Below are 22,385 nucleotides of genomic sequence, written 5' to 3' on the forward strand. Positions count from 1 at the left end.
CATTTCTTCCACAATCAGTATCTAGAACATATTACTCATGTTAGAAACCATTGAAGATTGCTTTTAATGTTATACAAATAAATTATTGAGTGACTTGTGTCCATTAAATAGCAAATAGAGGAGATTATATGTCAATTATAAATCTTTAGGATCATTCCAATTGTTAATTATTAATTATTATTATTAACCACTGAGGAAATGATCAATGTCGTATCTCAGTTTCTTTCCCCGCTATTGTAGAAATGATGGGGCAGCTATTAAATTTAGCAAAGGGATGTTGCTTTTAAAAACATGAAAAAAACAAATTGTACTTTATGAAAGTAAAAAATAATGGTTCCTTCAAAATTAGTCTTTACTGCAGTTAATCATTGGTTTTGTTAAACTGTTAAACATTAACCTGTCAGCTAACAGATCCAGCCTTTTTATTACTCTAAGAGATTTACACAGCAAGCAGCGCTTATAGGGCAACAAGCCAAACAAAATACAGTAAAGTATACAGAGGAAAACTGTTTCTTCAACCTCTAAACCAGGTTCTGAAAATCCCACGTAAGTGAAAGACAGTGAATCAGGGTCACTGCATGATTTTCCATGAGAAAAGGGTTAGACTCCTTGGCCTAGAGGACCAATGTGCGCCAAAAGGAAAAACCTCCTTGCAAAGCATACTCTTTTCTTGGGTTGTTCATTTAACTACAATTATTTCAGGCAGGTCCATAATAAATTACGGATATATGGCCCTTATTGTGCCTCTATTTTGGATAGCCACACCAACTTCTTCTACAGAGCCAAAGGAAATTGAGTAAGTCTTGTTCATTATATTAATGCTCCTGTGTGATGGGAGCTCAGAATAGCATCTCTTTCGTAGACTAAACTCTATACTCCTAGTATAGAGTTGGTTGAAACTCAGAATTCCTTTTCACGGGAAATGCTGAAAATTCTAAAATAATCCATTCCAATTTATAAATTTCCTGCTGAATAGGAATTCCAGAAAAGAATATTGTGAAAAATTGAAAATTGTGTTTTGATTTTGGCAGTTTTTTATTTTTATATTATTTTAATGTAATTTATATTTTAATGTAAATTTAGTTTTATATTAAATTATTTTATTCTTCAATTTGTTAACAATTGCTACTCCAATTAACAGAGTAAAACATTTTGTTGTTGCTATGAAACTGTTGAACAAGAAAATAAAATAATTGGAGTAGCAGCTATTTTTAATACCGTTGTGTTAGCCTGGAATCATTTTTCTAGGATATTAAAAGCAGCTGCTACTCTCATTAATACCGATCAAAGCATCAAACTATTTCATTATAACATCAAACAAGAGAAACTTTGAACAAGAAAATAAGATAGTACAGTGGAACATTTTAATTAGAGTAGCAGATGTATTTATTTTATTTTATGTTTTAATAATTTTAAAAATGAAATTTAAAAATTAAATTTAATATATTAAAATATAAAATAAAATAAATACAATTGTATTATATACCTTTAAAGCATTACACACAAATTTAAATTTCATTTAAAATAAAAAGTCAGGTGAGTCAGGCAGCCCAGGGAGCTGGGCAGCTGACTCCCCGCCTCTCAGGGCAGCCCCCGACGAGCAGCCAGGAGCCTGGGAGCCCTGGCTTGGCAGCAGCCTGCCAAATAGGCTGCTCAGGAGCTGAGATCATGGGGTAGCAACAGAAACCTGCCTAGTTTCAGTTAGAATGTCAACAAATTCAGTAAATTCCTGTGGAATGTTTCAATTCTGTTGAATCAGCATTTTCTGGTGGAAAACTGTTCCATCAGAAAATTTCCAAACAGCTCTACTCAGTTAGATGTAGCTTTCACTCGTTTAGTAAAAACACACCAAACACTAGCAGGGACAATCAGGCTTGTAATTAGTAAAATGGGGATCGGTTTTAAATACCAATAAGGAATACTGACATATAACGGGGCAGCTTCTGTTTAGGAGATTGAGAATGGGAATACAGTCAGGAGTATACGCAAAAAGAAAAGGAGTACTTGTGGCACCTTAGAGACTAACCAATTTATTTGAGCATGAGCTTTCGTGAGCTACAGCTCACTTCATCAGATGTATACCGTGGAAACTGCAGCAGACTTTATATACACACAGAGAATATGAAACAATACCTCCTCCCACCCCACTGTCCTGCTGGTAATAGCTTATCTAAAGTGATCAACAGGTGGGCCATTTCCATTTCCAGTGCTGGAAATGGCCCACCTGTTGATCACTTTAGATAAGCTATTACCAGCAGGACAGTGGGGTGGGAGGAGGTATTGTTTCATATTCTCTGTGTGTATATAAAGTCTGCTGCAGTTTCCACGGTATACATCTGATGAAGTGAGCTGTAGCTCACGAAAGCTCATGCTCAAATAAATTGGTTAGTCTCTAAGGTGCCACAAGTACTCCTTTTCTTTTTGCGAATACAGACTAACACGGCTGTTCCTCTGAAACCAGTCAGGAGTATGTGGTCTATTCAAGAATGTGGTCTATTCAAGAACCTTCCACTGACTTACTGTGTGACCCTCATCACCTCTCAGTACTTCAGTTACTTCATCTGTACGATAGAGATGGTAATACTTGCCAACTACAGCAAATTGCTGAAATCTACAAACTGAAAGTGCTATAGAATTGCAAAGTATTGTCTTATTAATATTGATAGACTTATCAAAAATTTTCACGGCTCAGAACTGCCAGCAGTTAAAAACTATAACTAGGAAAATTACAGAAACAGTTCTTTTAAGTTGTCTGATATTTTTCAGACAATGAGAGCTTCTTGGATGAAGGAGGAGAAAAAAGTGTATATATTCAACATTAATTGACAACGTTATTTGCTGCTTAATTAACCTTTTAAGGAGTAGTAACTGTTTTTAAAAGTTTACCCATTTCCTTGGATTTGTGAAATTAAATGCTTGGGCTATTCCTGCATACTATGTAGCTTTACTGCAGGGAAATACAATAAGACTACTGACAAACCGTACTTAGTAAATCTGGACAGGGAGAAACTTTTGTAACAGTGTAATGCTATCACATACCAGTGCACTAAAGGTCATTTTCTGCAAGGTATTAAGTGCCTCCTGGCAGCTGCTAGGTGTCCTCAACTCCCACTGAAGTCACTGGAAGATAGTGGTGTTTGGCACCTATCAGGAGGTGCTCAGCACCTTGCAGAATCAGGTCCCAGTTTAGTAACATTTACTTCTATATAATAAATAAATAAATAAATAAATAAATCTTTTCTTGTCCTTCTGCATACTGTCTCCAGTTAAGTGATACTCCTTAGATTTCCAGGTCCTGCCAAGAGACCATTATTAACACATGTGTCAAAGTCAGGCTTTGAGATGCACTGGAGAAGAAAATGAACAAACTTCAAATCTGAAGTAATCTTCCCATTTTTAAAAAAATAAAATGATAAAATGGTTGTTATGGTTGTGAAAATGGCTCATATTTGGAAGTTTTTGCCTCTACTTTTAAATTCTTTAATGATTTTTAATTCTAAGCAGAACCTTTCTTTTATGTAGCTCACATTTTTTAAAAAAGTAATAATAGTCTCATACAATGGTTGGTTAATGTGTGCTAACATTCTATATTACACTAAAAAACAGATAAAAAAAATAAAGGGTCTGTTTTCAACCAAAGAACTCTTTCATATTCTAACCCATACCTTGGTTTGGCCTTTATGGTGGTTTTAAAACATGGGATGATCTTACTTATCCTATGTGCTGCACTCTGTGTAGGCACCATTGGGTAAAATAACAATCCAGAGGCAGCTTTTAATTACGAAGAAATGCAAGACCCTTTTCTCTATGGTTAACTCAAATATGGCTGAATGTAAAGGGCCCAGTTTTCTCATCCACTTCCACAAGTAGGCTTACATTAATGTAGAGAGTGTTTCATGTGTTATGAGAGTGCATGAACACTTCCGCTTTGCCTCATGCTTATGGTTCTCTTATTTAAATGGGCGTGTTTTTAACAACCCACTATCATCTCAATAGGTAGTGTTAACTTACTGGACATATAAGTATATGGCAGGGGTGGCCAAACTTACTGACCCTCTGAGCCGCATATGCTAATCTTCAGAAGTTCGAGAGCCAGGGCACATCTGCTGGGGCTCGGGGCTTCAGCTGAAGCCTTGAGCCCCAGCAGGCATGCCCCGCCAGCCTGAAGCTGCGAGCCCCTCTCTACCGCACTAGACAGAAGCCCCTAGCCCACACCCCGCCACAGGGCAGAAGCCCTGATCTCCCCCCTTCCCCAATCTGATAGGTGAAGAATGGGGGAAATTATGGGGGGCTCCACGAGCCACACAAACTGTAAAAGAGCTGTATGTGGCTCGTGAGCTGCAGTTTGGCCACCTGCTATTTGGTATATGTATACCATCCATATCATATATACAACTGGGGTGACATTTAGAAACACACTTTCATAAATAAATCAGCTTTGTTAGGTAATCCAGAAAAAAGTTCCTTATAAACTTGGGCAAATGAGGTATTTTCATTACAGGGTGTACAGTGTGAGGGGGAAAAACAACCCCATTACAATGTAAATGTTATATAATAAGATGAGCTATAGTTTAGGATTTAATATGAAGTGAGAAAATACACGTAAAAATACCAGCAGCTGCCTATGCACTATGGTCCTGATCCAAAGACCACTAAGTCAATGTGAGTCTTCTTACATTTCAAAGGGTACAGCAAAGCCCATAGTTTCAGTTTCTAATTATGAACTTGTAGTGGATCATCAGCATCTACAAATCATGTCGTTTAGATGTATTCTATCATTTGTGCCTGCAGACTGGAAGCCATTTTTGAAAAAAGTAGCCCTCAGATTAGATGCTGAAAGTTACTCAGCCTTAGACAGAATTATGTACTTTAAATACACACATACACAGAGTTTTCAACAGAGGACAAAGAGGCAAAAGGTATTTTAAACCATGAAAAACTGATAATTTTATTTTCATTGCTCTAGAACTATACATTTCACATAATTCATATTATGTTTGAATAGATTTTTAATAGAAGAGCCTGTATGAAGTGACATAAAACAAGTATTTACAAAGGAAATCCTATCAGAAACCCCTCCTCTTAACTACAACAGGGCTGTTGAGTTCCAAGACAATGTAACACGACAGCAGGCCTGGGCAAGAATTTATATAGTTCTCTGTAAACATAAGAATACCTTTATATAAAGCCAAGCCAGCATGTTCTTTGCAAAGAAAGGACAGTAGTAAAATCAGCATGAAGCAGAACAAGTCCATATTTGACAAATCACTCCACTAAAGACAGTGGTGTCAACTATAATAAAACATTTTACAGACTAGAAATATGCACCTGTGGGAACCTGGGATAGAGATTTGACAGATTTTGTTTTCTTGGCTCTTTATCAGCAAGTTAATTATAGCAACTTTTCAATCCACTTACTAATACTGTGCATAGGGCCAGCTGCAGTAAACATAGGTGTATTTTGCTTCGGTAAAGAAAGGTAGAAGTAACAGTAGTGCTTACACATGAAAAGATAATGTTATTTACTATCATATATTCAGAAACAAGAGGCAAATCTGGACAAGCAGGCAGGTTTGCAGGTATGTATTGTGACGGGGCAAGGCCAGATGGCTATAGAAAAGTAGTAGGAGATAGATATATTAGCTCCAGGCTAAACAAATCCCTGGTACCAGGTTAAGTGAAATGGAAGCTGCTCCAGGTCAATTAAGACACCTGGGGCCAATTAAGAACTTTCCAGAAGGCAGGGAGAAGGCTAGGTTGATTGGGACACCTGAAGCCAATCAGGGGTTGGATGAAACTAGTTAAAAGCCTCCCAGTTAGGCAGATGGGGGAGCATGTCAGGAGCTGTGTGAGGAAGTTGTGCTGTTGGAGAGACTGAGCAGTACACACCATATCAGGCACAAGGAAGGAGGCCCTCAGGTAAGGGTGAAGTGGAGCTTGAGGAAGTGAGGGCTGCTGTGGGGGAAGTAGCCCAGGGAATTGTACATGTCATGTTTCTAAAAGGTCAGCTACCATAGCTGATACTATTAGGGTCCGTGGGCTGGAGCCCGGAGTAGAGGGTGGGCCTGGGCTCTTCCCCCCCCCCCCCCCCCCACACACACACACACCTTTGCCCTCTGATTAATCACTGAGACTGGGAAGCAACAGAGACTGTGCAAGGAAGGATAACTTCTCCTCACCTCCCTTGCTGGCTTATGATGAAAATGGCTCAGTAGACTGTGACCCTTGTCCCTAGAGAGAGAAGGGTTACGTGGAGGGTCACAGTGAGCCTCTGAAGCTAGCGAAATCCGCCAGGAAACGCGGGACCCACGGAGGCAAGGACAGAGCTTTGTCACAGTATGTACGTATGCTCACACAGTAAAACATAAAAAAGCTTCAGGCATTAAAGCATTTAGACCAATTGCCAAATCATATTGTGCTACCTCCCCACTACTCACCTTCACAGCTGTAATTGTACACAGCTACTGTTGACCTTTCAATGAGATTTTCATCGTGGTGCCAGCTCACTGCCATATTCCCCATTCCAAAATAAGGCTCTTGTTTCAAGTATGGCATTTGTAGAGGATCCATATAATTCAATAAAGTCAAGTTATAAGATGTTCTGTACTTAAGACTGGTGCAGTCATTCCTTGGTGTATAAAGACTGCTTTGAACTTCTAAGAGGGACCCCTTAATAAAAGTAGAAAAATCCTGTTCTCTATCTGTGACAGCAGTATTTTCAGTTTCTCTGGTCTCAGATAAATTTTGTTCTTGCAAAGCCTGGACGGCTTCTACATTCAAGTAGTCATTAAGTTTGATTAATGCTTTACAAGCTGCAAATAATTCAGGATGACAATATTTTATTTCATAATCCTCCATAGGCCATGGAACAGTAAACAGTCTTGTGTTCAAGTATTTGTAAGTGCATCCTGGGTTTCCAATTAATATACGAGATACTGGTGTAAGAAAATCTTTTCCTTTGATCCTTACAAGATCTTGGAAGAAACAATCATGTTTTTGCAAGGTCAAAAAGGCTTCTTGCACTATGTGATGAAGTTCTTGGGGTATCTTATAAGCTTTCCTGAGGAAGAGTTTGGAATATCTGGTCTTCCACTAAAAAACAAAACAAATAACCAATCTGTTATTTTTGTAAGAACCAGAACATATTTTAAATATCCAGGTATGTATTTTTAAGGCTATGCTCATATTCTCTAAAAAGTAAATCTAGAATGTGATGCAGTAAGAAAGACACAATACTTTATATTTGTTTAGTACTTTAACATTACAAGGTACCTTACAAAACATATACATACAGCATCTCTGAAATACAGCAGTCAAGTGGGATGCTGCACAAGCACATCAGTAGAGGGAGGGAAAAATTTGGACAAAGACCACAAGGTCAAAACCCTCATTTTAAGTAAAGGGCCACAGAGCAGTCTTCAGTTCTAAAGATTTCATCCAAAATCCACCACTACCCCCCTGCACCCAGCACACCATATACACACAAAACACTGCACTGAACCCATTAATCTACCTCAGAAGTATGAGGGCACTGAGCTGACCCTGCTAAGATTTAAAGCTATGGCTCTAGGTATTCCAAACTCAAGGCTTGGGCTCACGAGCCATCTCCTTTAGTTATGACTACTTGCTACATTTGGTAAGGAAGCCACATTGTAGATAGAACACTGGCAAATTGGATCAGTTCCAATATTGACCTCAGGACTCTTACACTCCAGCTTAGTAGGAAGAAGAAACCAACTCTGGAAAGACAGGGGCAGGGAGGAAAAAGGGTGACTACAGCTGTGTTGTGCAATTCCTTAATGGTGATGTGGGCAAAGCTTTGTAGCATTACTCTCCTGTATAATTCTTGCAAAATTTTTATTACGGTGATAGGAGCTTGTGAAAGGAGTCAATTTGGCCCCATTTTCCTGTTCAGTTAGTGCACGTTTGTGCCATTTATTATTTTGACCACCATTGTTTGTTTTAGGGAGGTTAATAAGCACAAATGCAGAGGTTTTCCCCTCCCCACCACATTTTTGTGTGTCAGGCTCTGTGGTTAAGATCTGCTCATCATGCAGTAGTGGCCAACCTGTGGCTCCGGAGTCGTATGCGGCTCTTCAGAGGTTAATATGTGGCTCCCTGTGTGGGTGCTGACTCTGAGGCTGGAGTTACAGGCGTCAACTTTCCAATGTGCTGTGGTGTACTCGCTCAACCCCCCGCTCTGCCCCAGGTCCTGCCACCACTCCACTCCTTCCCCCGAGCCTGCCATGCCCTCGCTTCTCCCCACCAGAGCCTCCTGCGCACCACAAAACAGCTGACTGCGGCGGGTGGGAGGCGTGAGAAGGGAAGGGAAGGTGCTGCTTGGCGAGGCTGCTGGTGGGCGGGAGGCGCTGGGAGATGGAGGGGGTTAGCAGATGGGGGGCTGCTGACATATTATTGTGGCTCTTTGGCAATGATCATTGGTAAATTCTGGCTCCTTCTCAGGCTGGCCACTCCTGCAGTAGTGAAACAGCTAGGGCAGCTGGTGTTACATATGGCATCAGATGGATCATTTGAATTGCATTCCTCCCAACACATAGGTGCACAGTCTACCATTATCTAACAGCACTGCCAATAGATTTGGATTGGTCATAAACCAATTTAGTGCAGTTGGAGGGTGTGTAGCACAACATGTACTGTAATCTGTACTATGTACATTTTCAATGCGTTTTTAGTTCTTTTTCAGTTTTGGCATTTTCTAACTGTATTAGTCCAAAATCTCTTAACATGTAAACTAGTACTTAGATACCACTGTGGTGAACATATATAAATGCCTAGGTTGAATGGATAGATAGAATGTATTAGATATACATTGGCAACAGCCAACTGTTTGGAGTACATTACTTGGACACCAACCCACACAGAATAAAGTCCAAACCAGAAATATACACATATGTATAACTGATGCTTTAAAAAGGGCCAATTTCAGAAAGCTGAAAACAATTGAGCCAAATTAGCTGGAAGAAAGAATTTGATTAGAAAAAATTGAGTAGTAATAATCCTTTGCTTTTTATCAGTAGATCTCAACTCACTTTACAAAGGAATTCAGTATCATTACCCCATAGTACAGAGAGGGAAACTGAGGCACAGAGGTGAAGCGTCTTGCCCAAAGTTACCCAGCAGGCCAGTGGCCGAGCTGGGAATAGAACACAGGTCTCCTGAATCCCAGGCTAATGAGCTATCCACTAGGCGACACTGCTTCTCCATGATAATTTTATTTGATACCTAAAAATGCACAACGGAGAGCTACACTGGTTAAAAAAACAACCAGGCTTAGGGGAGAGGTGAACACAACTATACAAAAAAAAATAAAGTGTATTTTTCATCACGAACAAATGAAAAAAAGGGGAAGCTGATAGCAATGAACATAAATCAGACGCTTGAAATGGTAGAAAATTGATTCAAGAAGCAAAAAAGGCACAAGGACAAATCAAGGGCCACCAGAATTAAGGTCAATAAGGAGTTTTTTTTTTTAAATATATGAGGAACAAAAGAAATCCTAACCATGATACTGATCCACTGCTAGACAGAAATGGTAGAATTGTCAATGCAAAAAAAGCAGAAGTATCTAAAAAATATTTTTGTTCTGTATTTGGTAAAAAGCCATCTGATACATTTATATCTTGATGATGAAATACCTTATATTCCACTAGTATCTCAGAAAGATGTTAAAACAGCAGCCACTAAAGACAGACTTTTTAAAATCATCAAGTCTAGTTTACTTTCCTCCAAGAGTTTTAAAGGAGTTGGCTTAGGAGCAACTGAACCAGTAATATTGACATTCTATAAATCTTGGAATACTGGGGAAGCTCCAGAGAACTGGAAGAAAACTAATGTTGTGCCAATATTTAAAGTGTAAATGGGATGACCCGAGAAATTATAGGCTTGCCAGCCTGACGTCATTTCAGGGCATTATAATGGAATAGCTGATACAGGACTCAATTAAGAAACAATTAAAGGAGGGTATGTAATTAATGCCAATCAACATGGGTTTATGGAAAATAGATCTTGCAAAACTAATGTAATACATATTTTTGTTGACATTACACATTTGGATGATGGAAGTAATAATGTTGATGTAATATATTTAGACTTCTGAAAGGCATCTGACTTGGTACCACATGACATATTAACAAATTAGAACAATACAACTTTGACATGGCACACATTAAACGGATTAACAATTGGCTAACTTTTAATTTTAACTTGTAATTTTAAAAGTGGAATCATTATCAAGCAGCTGTGTTTTTAGTGGGATTTTACAAAGATAGTGTAGGCCAAGAACCAATCTAACATTTTTATCAATGACATGAAAAACAAAATTATTTCTGATAAAGTTTGCAGAGGACACAAAAATTGGGGGAATGGTAAATAAAGGGGACAGGTCATTGATATTGAGTGATCTGGAGCGCCTGGTAAACTGAGCACAGGCTGACAATATGCATTTCAATACTGCCAAAGGTAAAGCCATATCTAGGAACAAAGAATGCAGGCCATATGGTGGATTCTATCCTGGGAGAGGGGGACTCTGCCAATTAATTTCAATTTTCACCACAAGAAAGGAACACAGTGCAGTTAAATTAAATCTTTAAGGTTATCAATCCAATACACGAATAATTGGGCTGACCATTTGTAGAATAGGGCTGTACCTCCGTCTTGGTTTTTTTCCTTTCCCCTTTATCAATCTAGGAGGCACAAATCAGCATGTCATTCTTTATTAATAATCTAATCACATTTTAAATACACCCTTACATAACACTTAGAGCCTCAAATAAGAGAGAGTACATGGTTGCTTCTTAAAGGAACACTATTTTATTTAGATTTATAAAATATGAAGAGAGATCCATCCAAAGCTATAAGCAGCCTTGTATAATTTAATTTTCACAACATGTAATAGGCTGCTTGTCCTACTCCAAGAAAAAAATATACAAATATGCACAGCTGACATGATAAAATAAAATAATATCCCCTCCATATCAGCTCATCCCTTTCCAAATCCCTGGGAGAAAAAAACTGGACCTTGACATTGCTGCAGTCATTACTGGATGTTAAATGATTGCAAATAGGATAGGACCTGGACCATAACACAAGTCATATCTAAGGATTTGAGCCACACTGTGAAAAAAGTTTGTGAACCCCCATTATAGAGCAAGGGTCAGACCATTATCTTTATATTTACTCTCCTAAAAAAAACAAAACAAAAGCCCAGTCCTTGCAGTCCCTCTGTGAGACATGTCAGCAGTTGAGACCATTGCTGAACCCTAACCTGGAAGGCTGCTAGTTGCAACAGGGAATGCACAAAAAATACAGTACTAGTACGGCTGGGTTAAACATTAAAAAATATTCCTCTCAGAAATTAAGGTTATGACACCCATATAAATAAAGTGAGGAAATAATACCGTAAAATTCATCAACAGCAACGTTTTTTATTTTGTGCAAATATTTTAATGTATTATTTGAAACACTCTGGGATTCCCATTCTACTTCCCTGCAAACAGATTATAGATCTGAGATGCCTCTTGCCTACCTAAAGAGAAGTGACTGTAAAGTATTTAAGGCCTGTAGAATGAACTGTTATCCTGGAACTCTGGGTAAAAGTCTAAAAACAATCACAATGAAAGCACTTAAGCAACATGGGATTTTTGTTTTGTGAACAGGATTTTTGTTGATGATCCTGACCTGTTCCAAAGTTATTCAGTTTACAAACTAGGGCTTTTTAAGTGAACACATCTAGTGGGAAAATCTGGTAGAGACTTTGATCAACATTCTGCATTCTTTGCATGTACAAACTGAAAGTTTTAAATACTAAGGAATGACTTAAGGGCTGGTGGTTGTTCATCTTTACACTGTGTGTGTTCAGTGTCCCTCTTTCCCTTTGCATTTACTTTATATTCTGCTCCAAATAATGGTCTTAATTGGATTAGTTACAGACTTCCTACCTCCAGGCCTTGATGTTTCTCCTTCTGATAATTTAATCCTATTTACCCTTGGACAGAGGCTGCCACTTAACACTTAACACTGGTCCCTGCCACTAAGAAAGGGAAGAGTCCATCAATCAATTGGGTCTAGCTTACTATTAGAAACTTTGGTTCAGAAGATACTACATCCTCTTTTTAGCCTGAGTTCTTGCTCAGCCAAGAAAAAAGCCTCCGTCTCCTGCCTGAACCAACAACAATCACAACCACTTTTCCATCACCTAACCATCAAAGGTATAACTCAGAATCTGTTCTCTACCTAACTATATTTCCATCTTCTGTCTCTCCAAGTTTAAATGGTTAAACTTGGTTTTGTAACTTGCTATTACACTTAGGTTTTGAAAATCGTGTGTTATTAAAGTGTTGAAATAGAAAGCATCCAAATAATACCATTTTAGCAGTAACAATGGGGTTGCATTAGATACTATCTAACTGATTAATAAACTATGGCACTATTGGGTGGTAATTGTTAAAATTAATTAAATATATTGTATGCTAAAGGTTTCACAAGATTATCCACAAAAATTCCCAAGGAAGCATTTTTTAAAATCTGATTTCAGTGGGAATTGCAGGTGGTCAGCAACGCTGACAATGAAGCCACTTAAGTGTCTAACTTTAGATACTAAAGTTTGAAAATGTTGGCCAGAATCTATGAACAGGGCCCCAGGTATTCCACTATCCTGCAGCTGCAGAACTATGCTCTAGGAAACCCATCTTTGATTAAAAAATCAAACAAAAACCTTTAAAATATGATCTGAGAGTAAAATGGAGAAGCACTGTCTTCCTGAGTCTGCAGAGAGCCTGGCACAACACCTTTAAAAGATGTCATCTGCCACATTGATCTCAATCAGAGCTCCAGAGACACTGATTCTGAGGTTGCACAATCTGTCTTTATCAAAGACTCCAAGTATGGAATTTTCCAGTTTGTTGCACCCAGTCATCAACATTTTGTTTTCAATCTACCTGTCCTGCTGGGACCTGCCTGTAAGTGCTTCTTGCTCCCCAGCTTTTCCCACAAAGATAAATTAGTTGGATTACAAAACATGGTCTTTGCACCATTCAATGAAGCAGGCAACAGGGAGTTGAGGTATTGGAGCTAAAATCCAGCTTCTAGCCAGAAAGCTGGAGGACCAAAAGTACAGACTGGTGAGATGAAGTAAGCGGAGTTGAGCTCAGCTGCTTGGAGAACAGAGCAGCAGCCAAGACCCAAAGGGCTGAGAAGATGACCATTTCTCCGCTTTCCTGGCACATGTGGGGAAGGAGACTCTGAGCTAGGCCACATGAATGCTGAGCCCCATGAGCTGCCTGAAGAATACAGTGAAAACATCATTAATAATAATCATTACTGAAAATAATTATTGAGGAATTTTATGTCAATGAGTATTTTCAACTCTGAGCCATATTCGTGTGTGTGTGTTTGAGAACATGAGGATGGGAATGAAGGCTATTTCATGGAGATAAAATATTTAATGCTACTACAGAATCTAGGGGTGCTTGTTGCAGTATTTAGTTCTTGCCACAGAATCTGATCTCATTGTGCACAGGTATAAAAGGCTCTGCAGAAAGTAATACTTAAGGAATAAATATAATGCTTTAGTAGTTCTTGTGTAGCATCACTGCTAGATTTTTTTGCACAACTTTAACATGAGAGGCCCAAATTAGACTTTCATATTAATCAATAGCCAAATCATATGCATCATCATGACAAATTTAGGAAGGCACTGTATATTTTAATACAGTTTAAAAACACCATTAATCTACTGAAGTTGTTACATGAATCGCACAAGTAAAGTTTCAAGCAAAGAAAGAAAGAGGACAGAATCAAACAAGATGCTACAAAGAAATTAGAAGTCTGAAAATACACATCTGAGATGAAGATGCACAGCTTACTCAAATGCAACAATATTTCACTCTCCTTTTAGGACATGGAGGTAATGTGTTCCACATTTCAACGTCAGCCAAATCAGAAGCATGTTACCTTTGGTTTGTGCACTAAAATTACATGCTTAAGAACTATTTTATCAATATTTCTTACATTGTGTCTTTAGAGTTCTACCCTAAGAAGCATACAGTGGTATCTCAGAAGAAAACAGGGAGTGGAAACACATTTTAAATATATCATCTCAAAATATTGTTTGGTATTCTTTAAATCTCCAACCAGCCATCATTCTATGTCCTGCACAAGGAAAGCATTAAAGCATCAGAAAACAGGGTAAACACTGAATTAATATTGAACGCCACCATGTTGGTTCAAAAGAATCACGTCCTGTTTGCTGTAACTCTGACAGCAGGTGTTAAAGGTCAGTTCGTATTGACACTGCTAGAAGTAGTTATGTCACTGATAACTTCAAGAATGAACATGAACATTCTGTGCTTAATTTTTCATATGTGTATTACATAAGCAGAATTTAAAAATCAGCCATGTTGTGGTGTCTAACACATAATTTGTTTTCAAGACACAGGATAACCCCACCACTCAAGCACCTGAATAAAGCTGCAAACCAGTGAAGAGGTCCCCCGATAAGCAAGTTGGCACTTATATTTCACATCATGACATGTTATGTTTCATTGAAGACATTTGGGATTTATTACTATGATTTTTTTCTAGTGTTTTTCTCAGATGCTATTCACTATTTGATTTCTAAAAGGGACATTGTTCTGGGTGCAGTTTGTGGTTCCATTCTAAAATCCCTGATCGGAAAAAATGCCCATTGAAAAGGGAGTGCAATGGAAGTACTTTTTAAGTAGGGACTTCAGGACTGTGCTCAGAGTATATCTTCATGCCTGTAGGCATGTAGCAGCTTTTGAATGATATTCTGCCTAACCCTCCCAACATCATTTTGTTCAAACTACATTGCTCACAAGTGGGGGATTCTTAAATAAGACAAAACAAGGAAAGCCATACAGACTAATCTACAGTACATCATTATGCATTTTGTTTTATTTTGTTATTTTGTTTTCTATAGTCTCTCCCTTTTTTCCAATTTTAAGTACATGTAGGTACTACGGAAATAATATTAGTGGTAAGAGTGGAACTTTGTGACATCCACAGCGGCTATTTAAGTAAGTAAGAAAGATTTTAAAAGATTTCCTATCATGGTTATTAAATGAAAGGTGTTTGATGTTTATCAATACCACATATATGTGCAAATGCACATGCCTGCACATAAACTAAACAGGAGGCATATTTTATGTACATACCTTGCAAACTTACTCAATATAATCCTTTCAAGGCTATAAAATTTCAGTTGTTATCTCTCACCTTCTGGCAATCAGTTCTATCCATTTGGTTCTGGATCCAACGCCCACAGATGTCAATGGGAGACTTTCAGTTGACTTCAATAGGCTTTATGTAAGATCCTTGATCTTTTCAATATCACTAATTACTTTAATTTGGTCTAATTTGATTGCTTATCTTCTTCCCAAAGCCCTTCTACCTGTATGGATGCTGAGAGACTCCACTTGGCAGCCTCCGCTCAACCATGTCTTTCCCTGTCACCTCTGCAGGGATGGGCTAGGAAGTGTGGAGGAGACACAGCTAGGCTCAAGCTATCAGGCCCAGACGCTGGTATACAAAGGAAATGGAAACAGATGGTAGGAGATGTAACAGGATCAAGGAAGGAGAAAATGGTGATTGGGTCGGACAAGAACTAAAAGGAGCAAGAACTTTTACTGAACATTGGTGAGACCCTGGAAAGGAAGTCTGTTTGCTGTTTTCATTTGATTTGGGAGAAGGACGCTGACAAGAAAAGCGCTCCATGATAGTGCTTTTTTTGTTGGTAGCAAGTTTGTCCACCATGTGTTTTACTACTATTTATTATTTCTATTACAGTAGAGGCTCCAATAGAATCTCTGTCCCATTGTGCTAGGCACTGTACAAATATGTAAAAAGACAGCAAAAGCCCCAAAGGCCTCAAAACAGATGAGAAAAACAAAGGAGAGCAGAAAGGAAATATTAATCATCCCTTTTTTACAGATGGAGAGTAAGGCACAGAAAGATCAAGTGACTTGCCCAAGATCACACAGGAAGTCTGTAAAACTGAGCCAGGAGTTGAACCCAGATCACCCTTCTTCTCTGCAATGTGGAAAGCTGCCATCTTAAAATTCTTCTTGTCCATGAGCTCCTGCAAAAAAATACCCTTCCTTCCCGCTGCACAAGACCAAAGCTGTTTTTTTGCTACTATATGCATCTTTGAGCCACATGTCAATACAAGAAAGTTGACACGGCTGTAATGTAGGAACTCTTGCTTTAGTTGTTCAGGATAAGTAATCGATTCCTTTTTATGTCTTTCATCTTACTGAATGTGTTCCAACCTCGTTTTACTGAACTTAAAATTCTTTCCACATGTTTTCAGTTTGACCTGAGAAAGGTCCAAGATGCATGTAGCAGTATTCTTCTAGTTCTTTAATGCTATGCCTCTGTATACTAGTTTGGTTTAGTTATGTGACTATTGGGCCTGTTTTAGCTTTCCTTAAATTTCATTTGAGGCATGCATTCTGGCTTTTGTAGTTCAGGTCCTATGCCAGGTCTTAACCATTGTGTATTGTTTGTGACTAGAATTATAAGCATAAACATACTCTAAATCTCACTTTTAAAGACTCTTCATCTTTGCCAAATCCAGTCTATAACACATGTTCTCTAGATGGTTTAAATCATGAAGACCTCTGATAGAACAGTGACTCCCTGTGCTCTTTTTACTCCAGTCAAGCATGAGATATTGCAAATCAATGTCATACAATTCACTTGACCACAAATTGCAAGAAAACACAAAAATAGAAAGTTCTTTATATGTTATGTGAGCTTTTACTTTAAACAAAGATTAAAAAGGAGACTTTTAGAGCTACCATTTACAGGTGTGAACTAAAGATCAAAAGGTAAAATCTTAGTCCTGTTGAAGTCAATGGCAAAACTCCCATTGGCTTCAGAAGGAGTTCACACCAAGGTTCCTGATTCTGCTCTGTCCTGAGTGCTGAAGGATTTCACTCTCCACTGAGTGCAGCTCTGCAAACGCTACATACACCAGGACCTCACCTATGCTAGTCCTCAGAAAGGAATTAGAAGAAGTGACATTTTAGTCTTGTCAGCTCTAATAGTGCACCAATAAATAAAGACTGGTTTGCTATTTGATAAGAATGCTCAATCAAGTTTACTACAAATAAGGTTAAAAATAAGATACAATACCAGTTGGTGGAATTCGGCATCTCTAGGTGTCAGATATGGAAGCCAACTCTCTCCAAGTTCCTCAAGAAGCTTCTGTTTCTGTTTTTGTTTTTTTTTTTTAAAAAAAAGTATGACATGAAATTAGTCAAAGAAGCAAATAGCAGTTAAATAATAAACTAGTTGCATTAGGAATTTAAAAAAATGTAAAAAGTTAGTATTGTTTCACTAGCCAAAATTTAAGAAAACACATCTTAAACAAGGAGAAGTAGATGCAACCTCATCTTAATTGAGGTTTGTCCACTTAATTGAGTTTCCCCAATTTCAGTTTAGTAATTTCAGAGGATTAAGTACAGTACTTTTTGGTATCCTCAGTTCTTCCTTAGGAGAACCTCCCTTACACACTGAAAAAGTACACTCATCCTTCAAGATTCTGCAGAACTTTGCCTGATTTAAATGCTGGATCTTGTTTATTTCTTTGCTTTTCTTTGTTTTCTCCTTCAAATTCTAGGTGTAGTGGGTGTAAAGCCTAGTGTACCCCAGGCTGTGGTTTAATAACCTACTCTAAACAATCCTGAATTTTGTTTTAGACTATGTGTCTCATATAGTGTCTGTTTATTCCCGCCAACCAGAAAAGAAAAGGAAACTTCGTCCTCTTTACCTTGTCTCCAATCCAATCTTCCAACCTGACTTCAATGTGGACCAGGAAATATGCCTGCCCAAGGAAATAACTCCAATCTGAAGCTAATAGTCATCCACCACCTGACTATAAAGAAGAGCTTCCCCTCCTTTTTCCATCTCACGTTTTTTCTTTTATCTTTGTTTTTTTCTGAGTGGCTGGGGCAATTAATTTGACAGAACTAACAGCTTTCTGAGTAAAATGAGAATGTTTTGGTTGTAATCCACTTAATAGTCCTATCTTTTAAGAAAACGATTAAGAAAAGCAGGTCTATAATCCATAATTTTCCTGCATGTGTGTCTTAATAAAATAGATAGCTGATACTGTGTGTGTTTATTATGGAGTTAAGACCATAGACCATGAGAGAGAGAGAGTTTGGCATTAGCCATAGAGTTTTTGAAGCAATAATTTTTACACCATGACAGGCCCATGCACATTCTGCCACATCAATCAAATTCCATCTCTGCCTGAACCTGATATAAGAGGAGAATATTGAGAAAGTATAAGATTCTGCTCAACATTCCTGGTCAATATTTCCTTTGCCTATCCTAGTGCATCTCATCTGTGTCTCTCTTGTGCAGTTCTGAGCATATCACTGGTCATTAACAAATAATTAATAAAAATGATGATACTAAACAGCAGTTAGATGCCACAAGAGGCTAAAAGTTAGCCGTAGCATTTGAATACTTGAATATAAGTGGCTTCAAATCCTTAATATATTTCTTCTTTAAATATTTTCCACCATATAAAACACAACTATGAGAAATATTTAATTTTTTTTGCATATTAAAAATGTTCACGTGTGTGAAATCAGAAACATAATACATTTTATAACAATGTTAAAACCGAAACAAATCAACAAGCTCAAATCAAATTTAAAAAAATCAAAATTAGTAGTTATACTTTCTAATTCACCTCTGCCACTGCAAGGTTATTCCCTACACACCTACAGTTCTTTCTCTAGTCTTAATCTGGCTTTTACTATTTCCTGCTTAGAATATTTCACAGGCTACAAGGTTTCTTTGTCAAGAAGATTTACTTGATAGTCACTAAATTTCCCTTTTTATAATCACATCCCATTGCTCCTGGTTAATGTGTCCCATGTGCTATCCTAAACTGATCCTCCCCATCCTGGTGTTTGCATCCGAGAAGAATGAAAATATTACACAGACCAATCTCTGATCTTATAATGAAAATAAAGACAAAATAAGATAAACTATTAAGAACACAAATGCAATGCTAGGGTATAAAAGACAAAATACAAATTTTCACTATTATTGTCCTCAGGTTATAGCATAAGGCAAATAAAATGTATGCTTCACTTGTGGAGGGGAACACTGAAGTATTATGGTTATCAGATTGGTCCGTCAGTCAGTCTGAACCAAGAGCAGGTAGCACAGACGAATAATATCACCACTCACTGACTGACATCCACTGATCCTAACTAGACTGACAAGAACAGCATTGACATTTACAAACTAGAAATGTACTCTGATCTCTCAGTCTATAGTTTTCTTTGGGGACACTTTATAAACTGACTATGAGTCATTGGTGAAACCAAGCAGAATGTAACTTTAGATTAAGTTGGCAGACATGTTAGTGTACTGCATATTCCCAAACAGTCATTCTTTTATGTTACAAAAAACATTGTATGACTTTTATGTTAACATTATTTATTACATTGAAAACAGTAGGCTGCCTTTGCTGATTTTGAAACATACAATAAAAGTATATTAAACTAAACAAAAATCAAAACTCAAGGCTAGCAGACAGAGGAGGAGAAACACATCTGACAATTTTTTTGTCAAATGCCAAGCTCTTGGCAAAAGCACACAACATTACAATGTACTCTTGAGTGTGGGTAGTACTAGCTCACACTTGATTGTCAGATCTGGCTAAGTGCTGCTCCTCAGCTTGATGTATAGACAAATACACACAGCTGGGTGGCATAACACACTGCTCTTCTCATATACAAGAAGATGTCTCATAGATGTCAAATACATCAAGCTACTCACAAATTCCTCCAAAATATAAAAAAAAGAGAAAAATCAAAGACCCAGCTATACCAGCTGGCTGTAGATGAAGTATAAGGACTGTTACATAAGTGGTGTATTTACAGCAACTTCAGGAGGTGCAGAAAAGGTGGAAAGATCTTTTAAAAATGTAACATTATCCATTACTTAGTAGCTTAAAGAGACCTTTTTTCTACATCTGATTCCTATATTTTAAAATTCTTTGTAATTAACAAGACCTTAGAAACAGAATATTGATATCTGGTTTCAAATAAAATCTCTGCGTGTTTCTTCCAATTGGCTTTTATACTGAGACTGTCTGTTGACATGTGGGGATTATGTCTTGCTTAGATGCATCATCATCAGTGCTACTACACTTGCACTGCTCTGGAAATCTACATACGCCTGCTCCTCTGTCTTCTGAAATAGGAGTGGATCTCTGTGTAAATACATTTCACGGATTGCTGTGACTGTTAAGCGACATTATTTAGGTGTGGAGCTGAGTACAGGATTGGAAGCCAGGAACACCTGCTTTCTAAACCCAACTCTAACATTTGTAATAAACTGGCATTATGCACACATGTGAGTGTTCTTAGTGACTGTCTCATAGTGAGTATAAGGAATGTGCTACCCTCAGTTAAGTGAGCTCTCTGTTAGCTTCAATGATAGAGGACCGTGGTTTTGTGCAACTTTCTCCATGCAATTTTTGTATGTCTATATCGCTTTACTAACAAGGAATTAATGTACCAGTAGCTGTTGCTAAGATACAGTAAATTACATGATGAGATGTGGAATCTATCTCCGTAACTACGTCTTATTTGTTGACAGCAGGAACAGTAACTGATGCAGAGAAATGCCTGTCTGTTACACAATCAGGAAGTGTAATGAAGGTGCAGCAAAAGTGCACTGCCTGAATTTACATTCTGAAATATTATATGCCTGGTTAACTGTTTACCAATTAAGCAGTTCAAGGGGGAACACTTAGTGACGTTCTCCAGCCAGGCAGCATGTCTGTACAAAAAGTATCTGCCTGATGTATCATCATGCAGGGCATCAATACCATTTCCAAATAGATTTCCTTTTCTCTTACTTGTAAAACGACACAACACATAAGGACCCTATTCGGTGTATGTGCTATGAAAACTAAGCACGCCTAGTTTTTCAAATGAAAATTCCCCACCTGTGCAAACACCATCATACAGGAAAGCCAGAAGATTTGAAAGTACCTCCAAGTTACAGACCAAGATGTTGGTATGAACATGTACTGTAGATCATATTTAGACATATGATGTTACAAGAATTTCTGAACCATAAAGTATCTTTAGAAATGAAAAAAGCACAAGTTAAATTTTGCAATGTACCATATGATGTATGTATCATTCATTGAAGACATGATATTTTTCTCACACAAATAGTCTCAATGACATCAAGGCAAGCAAGATTTGCCTCTTAATGGAGAATGTAAATTTGGATTAGGGTGTTCTCAAATAATTAGGAGAAAAGAACCATGCCGCATCATTAAGGCTCTTTCTTCTGTCACTCTCAAATGTAATTTTAAAGGTGCCTATCATCTTTGCATCTAAGTGCTGAGTACAACAGATATCTCCACTTTGGAATAAGTTAAATAACAGAAGTGAAATACTTGGCTATTACAAATAATTGACATTAAATTGTTACCATGCTCTTGTAGAAATCACAGCTATCAAATTTGTTGACAGTTACAAGAGGAAGATATACAACCACAGAAATGGGTGGGCACTGCTTGAAACAGGATTAATGTGACCAAACTGAGTGACCCAAACTAACTCCAAAGAGTGATCAGTTTACAAAAAAACCTACCAAAATCTGGTGCGTGAGTTAAAGATAGCCCTGGGCATTCTCCTGCCATGCATTTCTCACATATGCAGGATGTTGCTAGAGGAAAAAAGATCAGCTTCACTAAACCAAGTAATCTCTCTGGACATGAAGCAAGACCACATACACATGTAATAAGTCAGCCAGACACTTCCAAAACATAGTCTACAAATAACTATTCCTTCTAAATGTTAAGAACTATTGATTTATAGCGATGTACCAACCTTTGACCTTAAATGAGTCACACAGCCAAAATCCCATGTAACATTTTGAAAATATAGGAGATAAAGTTTAAACAAACTAAGGGCTTGTCTACACTTACTGGAGGATCAACGCTGTGATGATCGATACATCAGCGGTAAATTTAGTGAAGACCCGTTGACGTCACATAATGTGGACCCCATGGTAAGTAGATCTAAGCTATGTCGATTTGAGTTACACTATTCACGTAACTCATTGCATAGCTTAAATCTTTTCCCTTTAGTGTAGACAAGGCCTAAGATGCTGAGGCCTTGTCTACTCTATGCATGAAAGTCGATCTAAGTTATGCAATTTGAGTTACGTTAATACCGCAGAGTCTACACTATGCAATGTTGACTGGAAACGCTCTCCCGCCAACTCCCCTTACTTTTCTCGATCCGGTGGAGTACAGTAGTCTATGGGAGAGCAATCGGCGGTCAATTTAGCGG

At 37.9% G+C, this 22,385-nt stretch overlaps 1 protein-coding gene and 1 long non-coding RNA gene across 6 annotated transcripts in view; one reads left to right on the top strand and one right to left on the bottom strand.

Annotated features, from left to right (window-relative positions):
* LOC125620832 (uncharacterized) overlaps positions 1-20,636 on the top strand; it is a 47,396-nt gene extending 26,760 nt beyond the window's left edge. For both annotated transcript variants that reach the window (XR_007352329.2, XR_012664556.1), the window contains 2 exons: positions 15,501-15,675; positions 15,970-20,636. This is a non-coding gene — a long non-coding RNA (uncharacterized LOC125620832). The remainder of the gene's footprint in view (positions 1-15,500; positions 15,676-15,969) is intronic.
* FTO (FTO alpha-ketoglutarate dependent dioxygenase) overlaps positions 1-22,385 on the bottom strand; it is a 332,351-nt gene that overhangs the window by 247,852 nt on the left and 62,114 nt on the right. For 3 of the 4 annotated variants that reach the window (XM_048817020.2, XM_048817012.2, XM_048817017.2), the window contains exons 2-3: positions 17,176-17,253; positions 6,438-7,092 (exon numbers count right to left, since the gene is read on the bottom strand). In XM_048817020.2, coding sequence (XP_048672977.2) covers positions 6,438-7,092; positions 17,176-17,253 — 733 coding nt within the window. The remainder of the gene's footprint in view (positions 1-6,437; positions 7,093-17,175; positions 17,254-22,385) is intronic. The other variant, XM_075118354.1, reaches the window with a different exon arrangement.

Source organism: Caretta caretta, chromosome 12 (genome assembly GCF_965140235.1).
Source record: "Caretta caretta isolate rCarCar2 chromosome 12, rCarCar1.hap1, whole genome shotgun sequence".
Taxonomy (NCBI): domain Eukaryota; kingdom Metazoa; phylum Chordata; order Testudines; family Cheloniidae; genus Caretta; species Caretta caretta.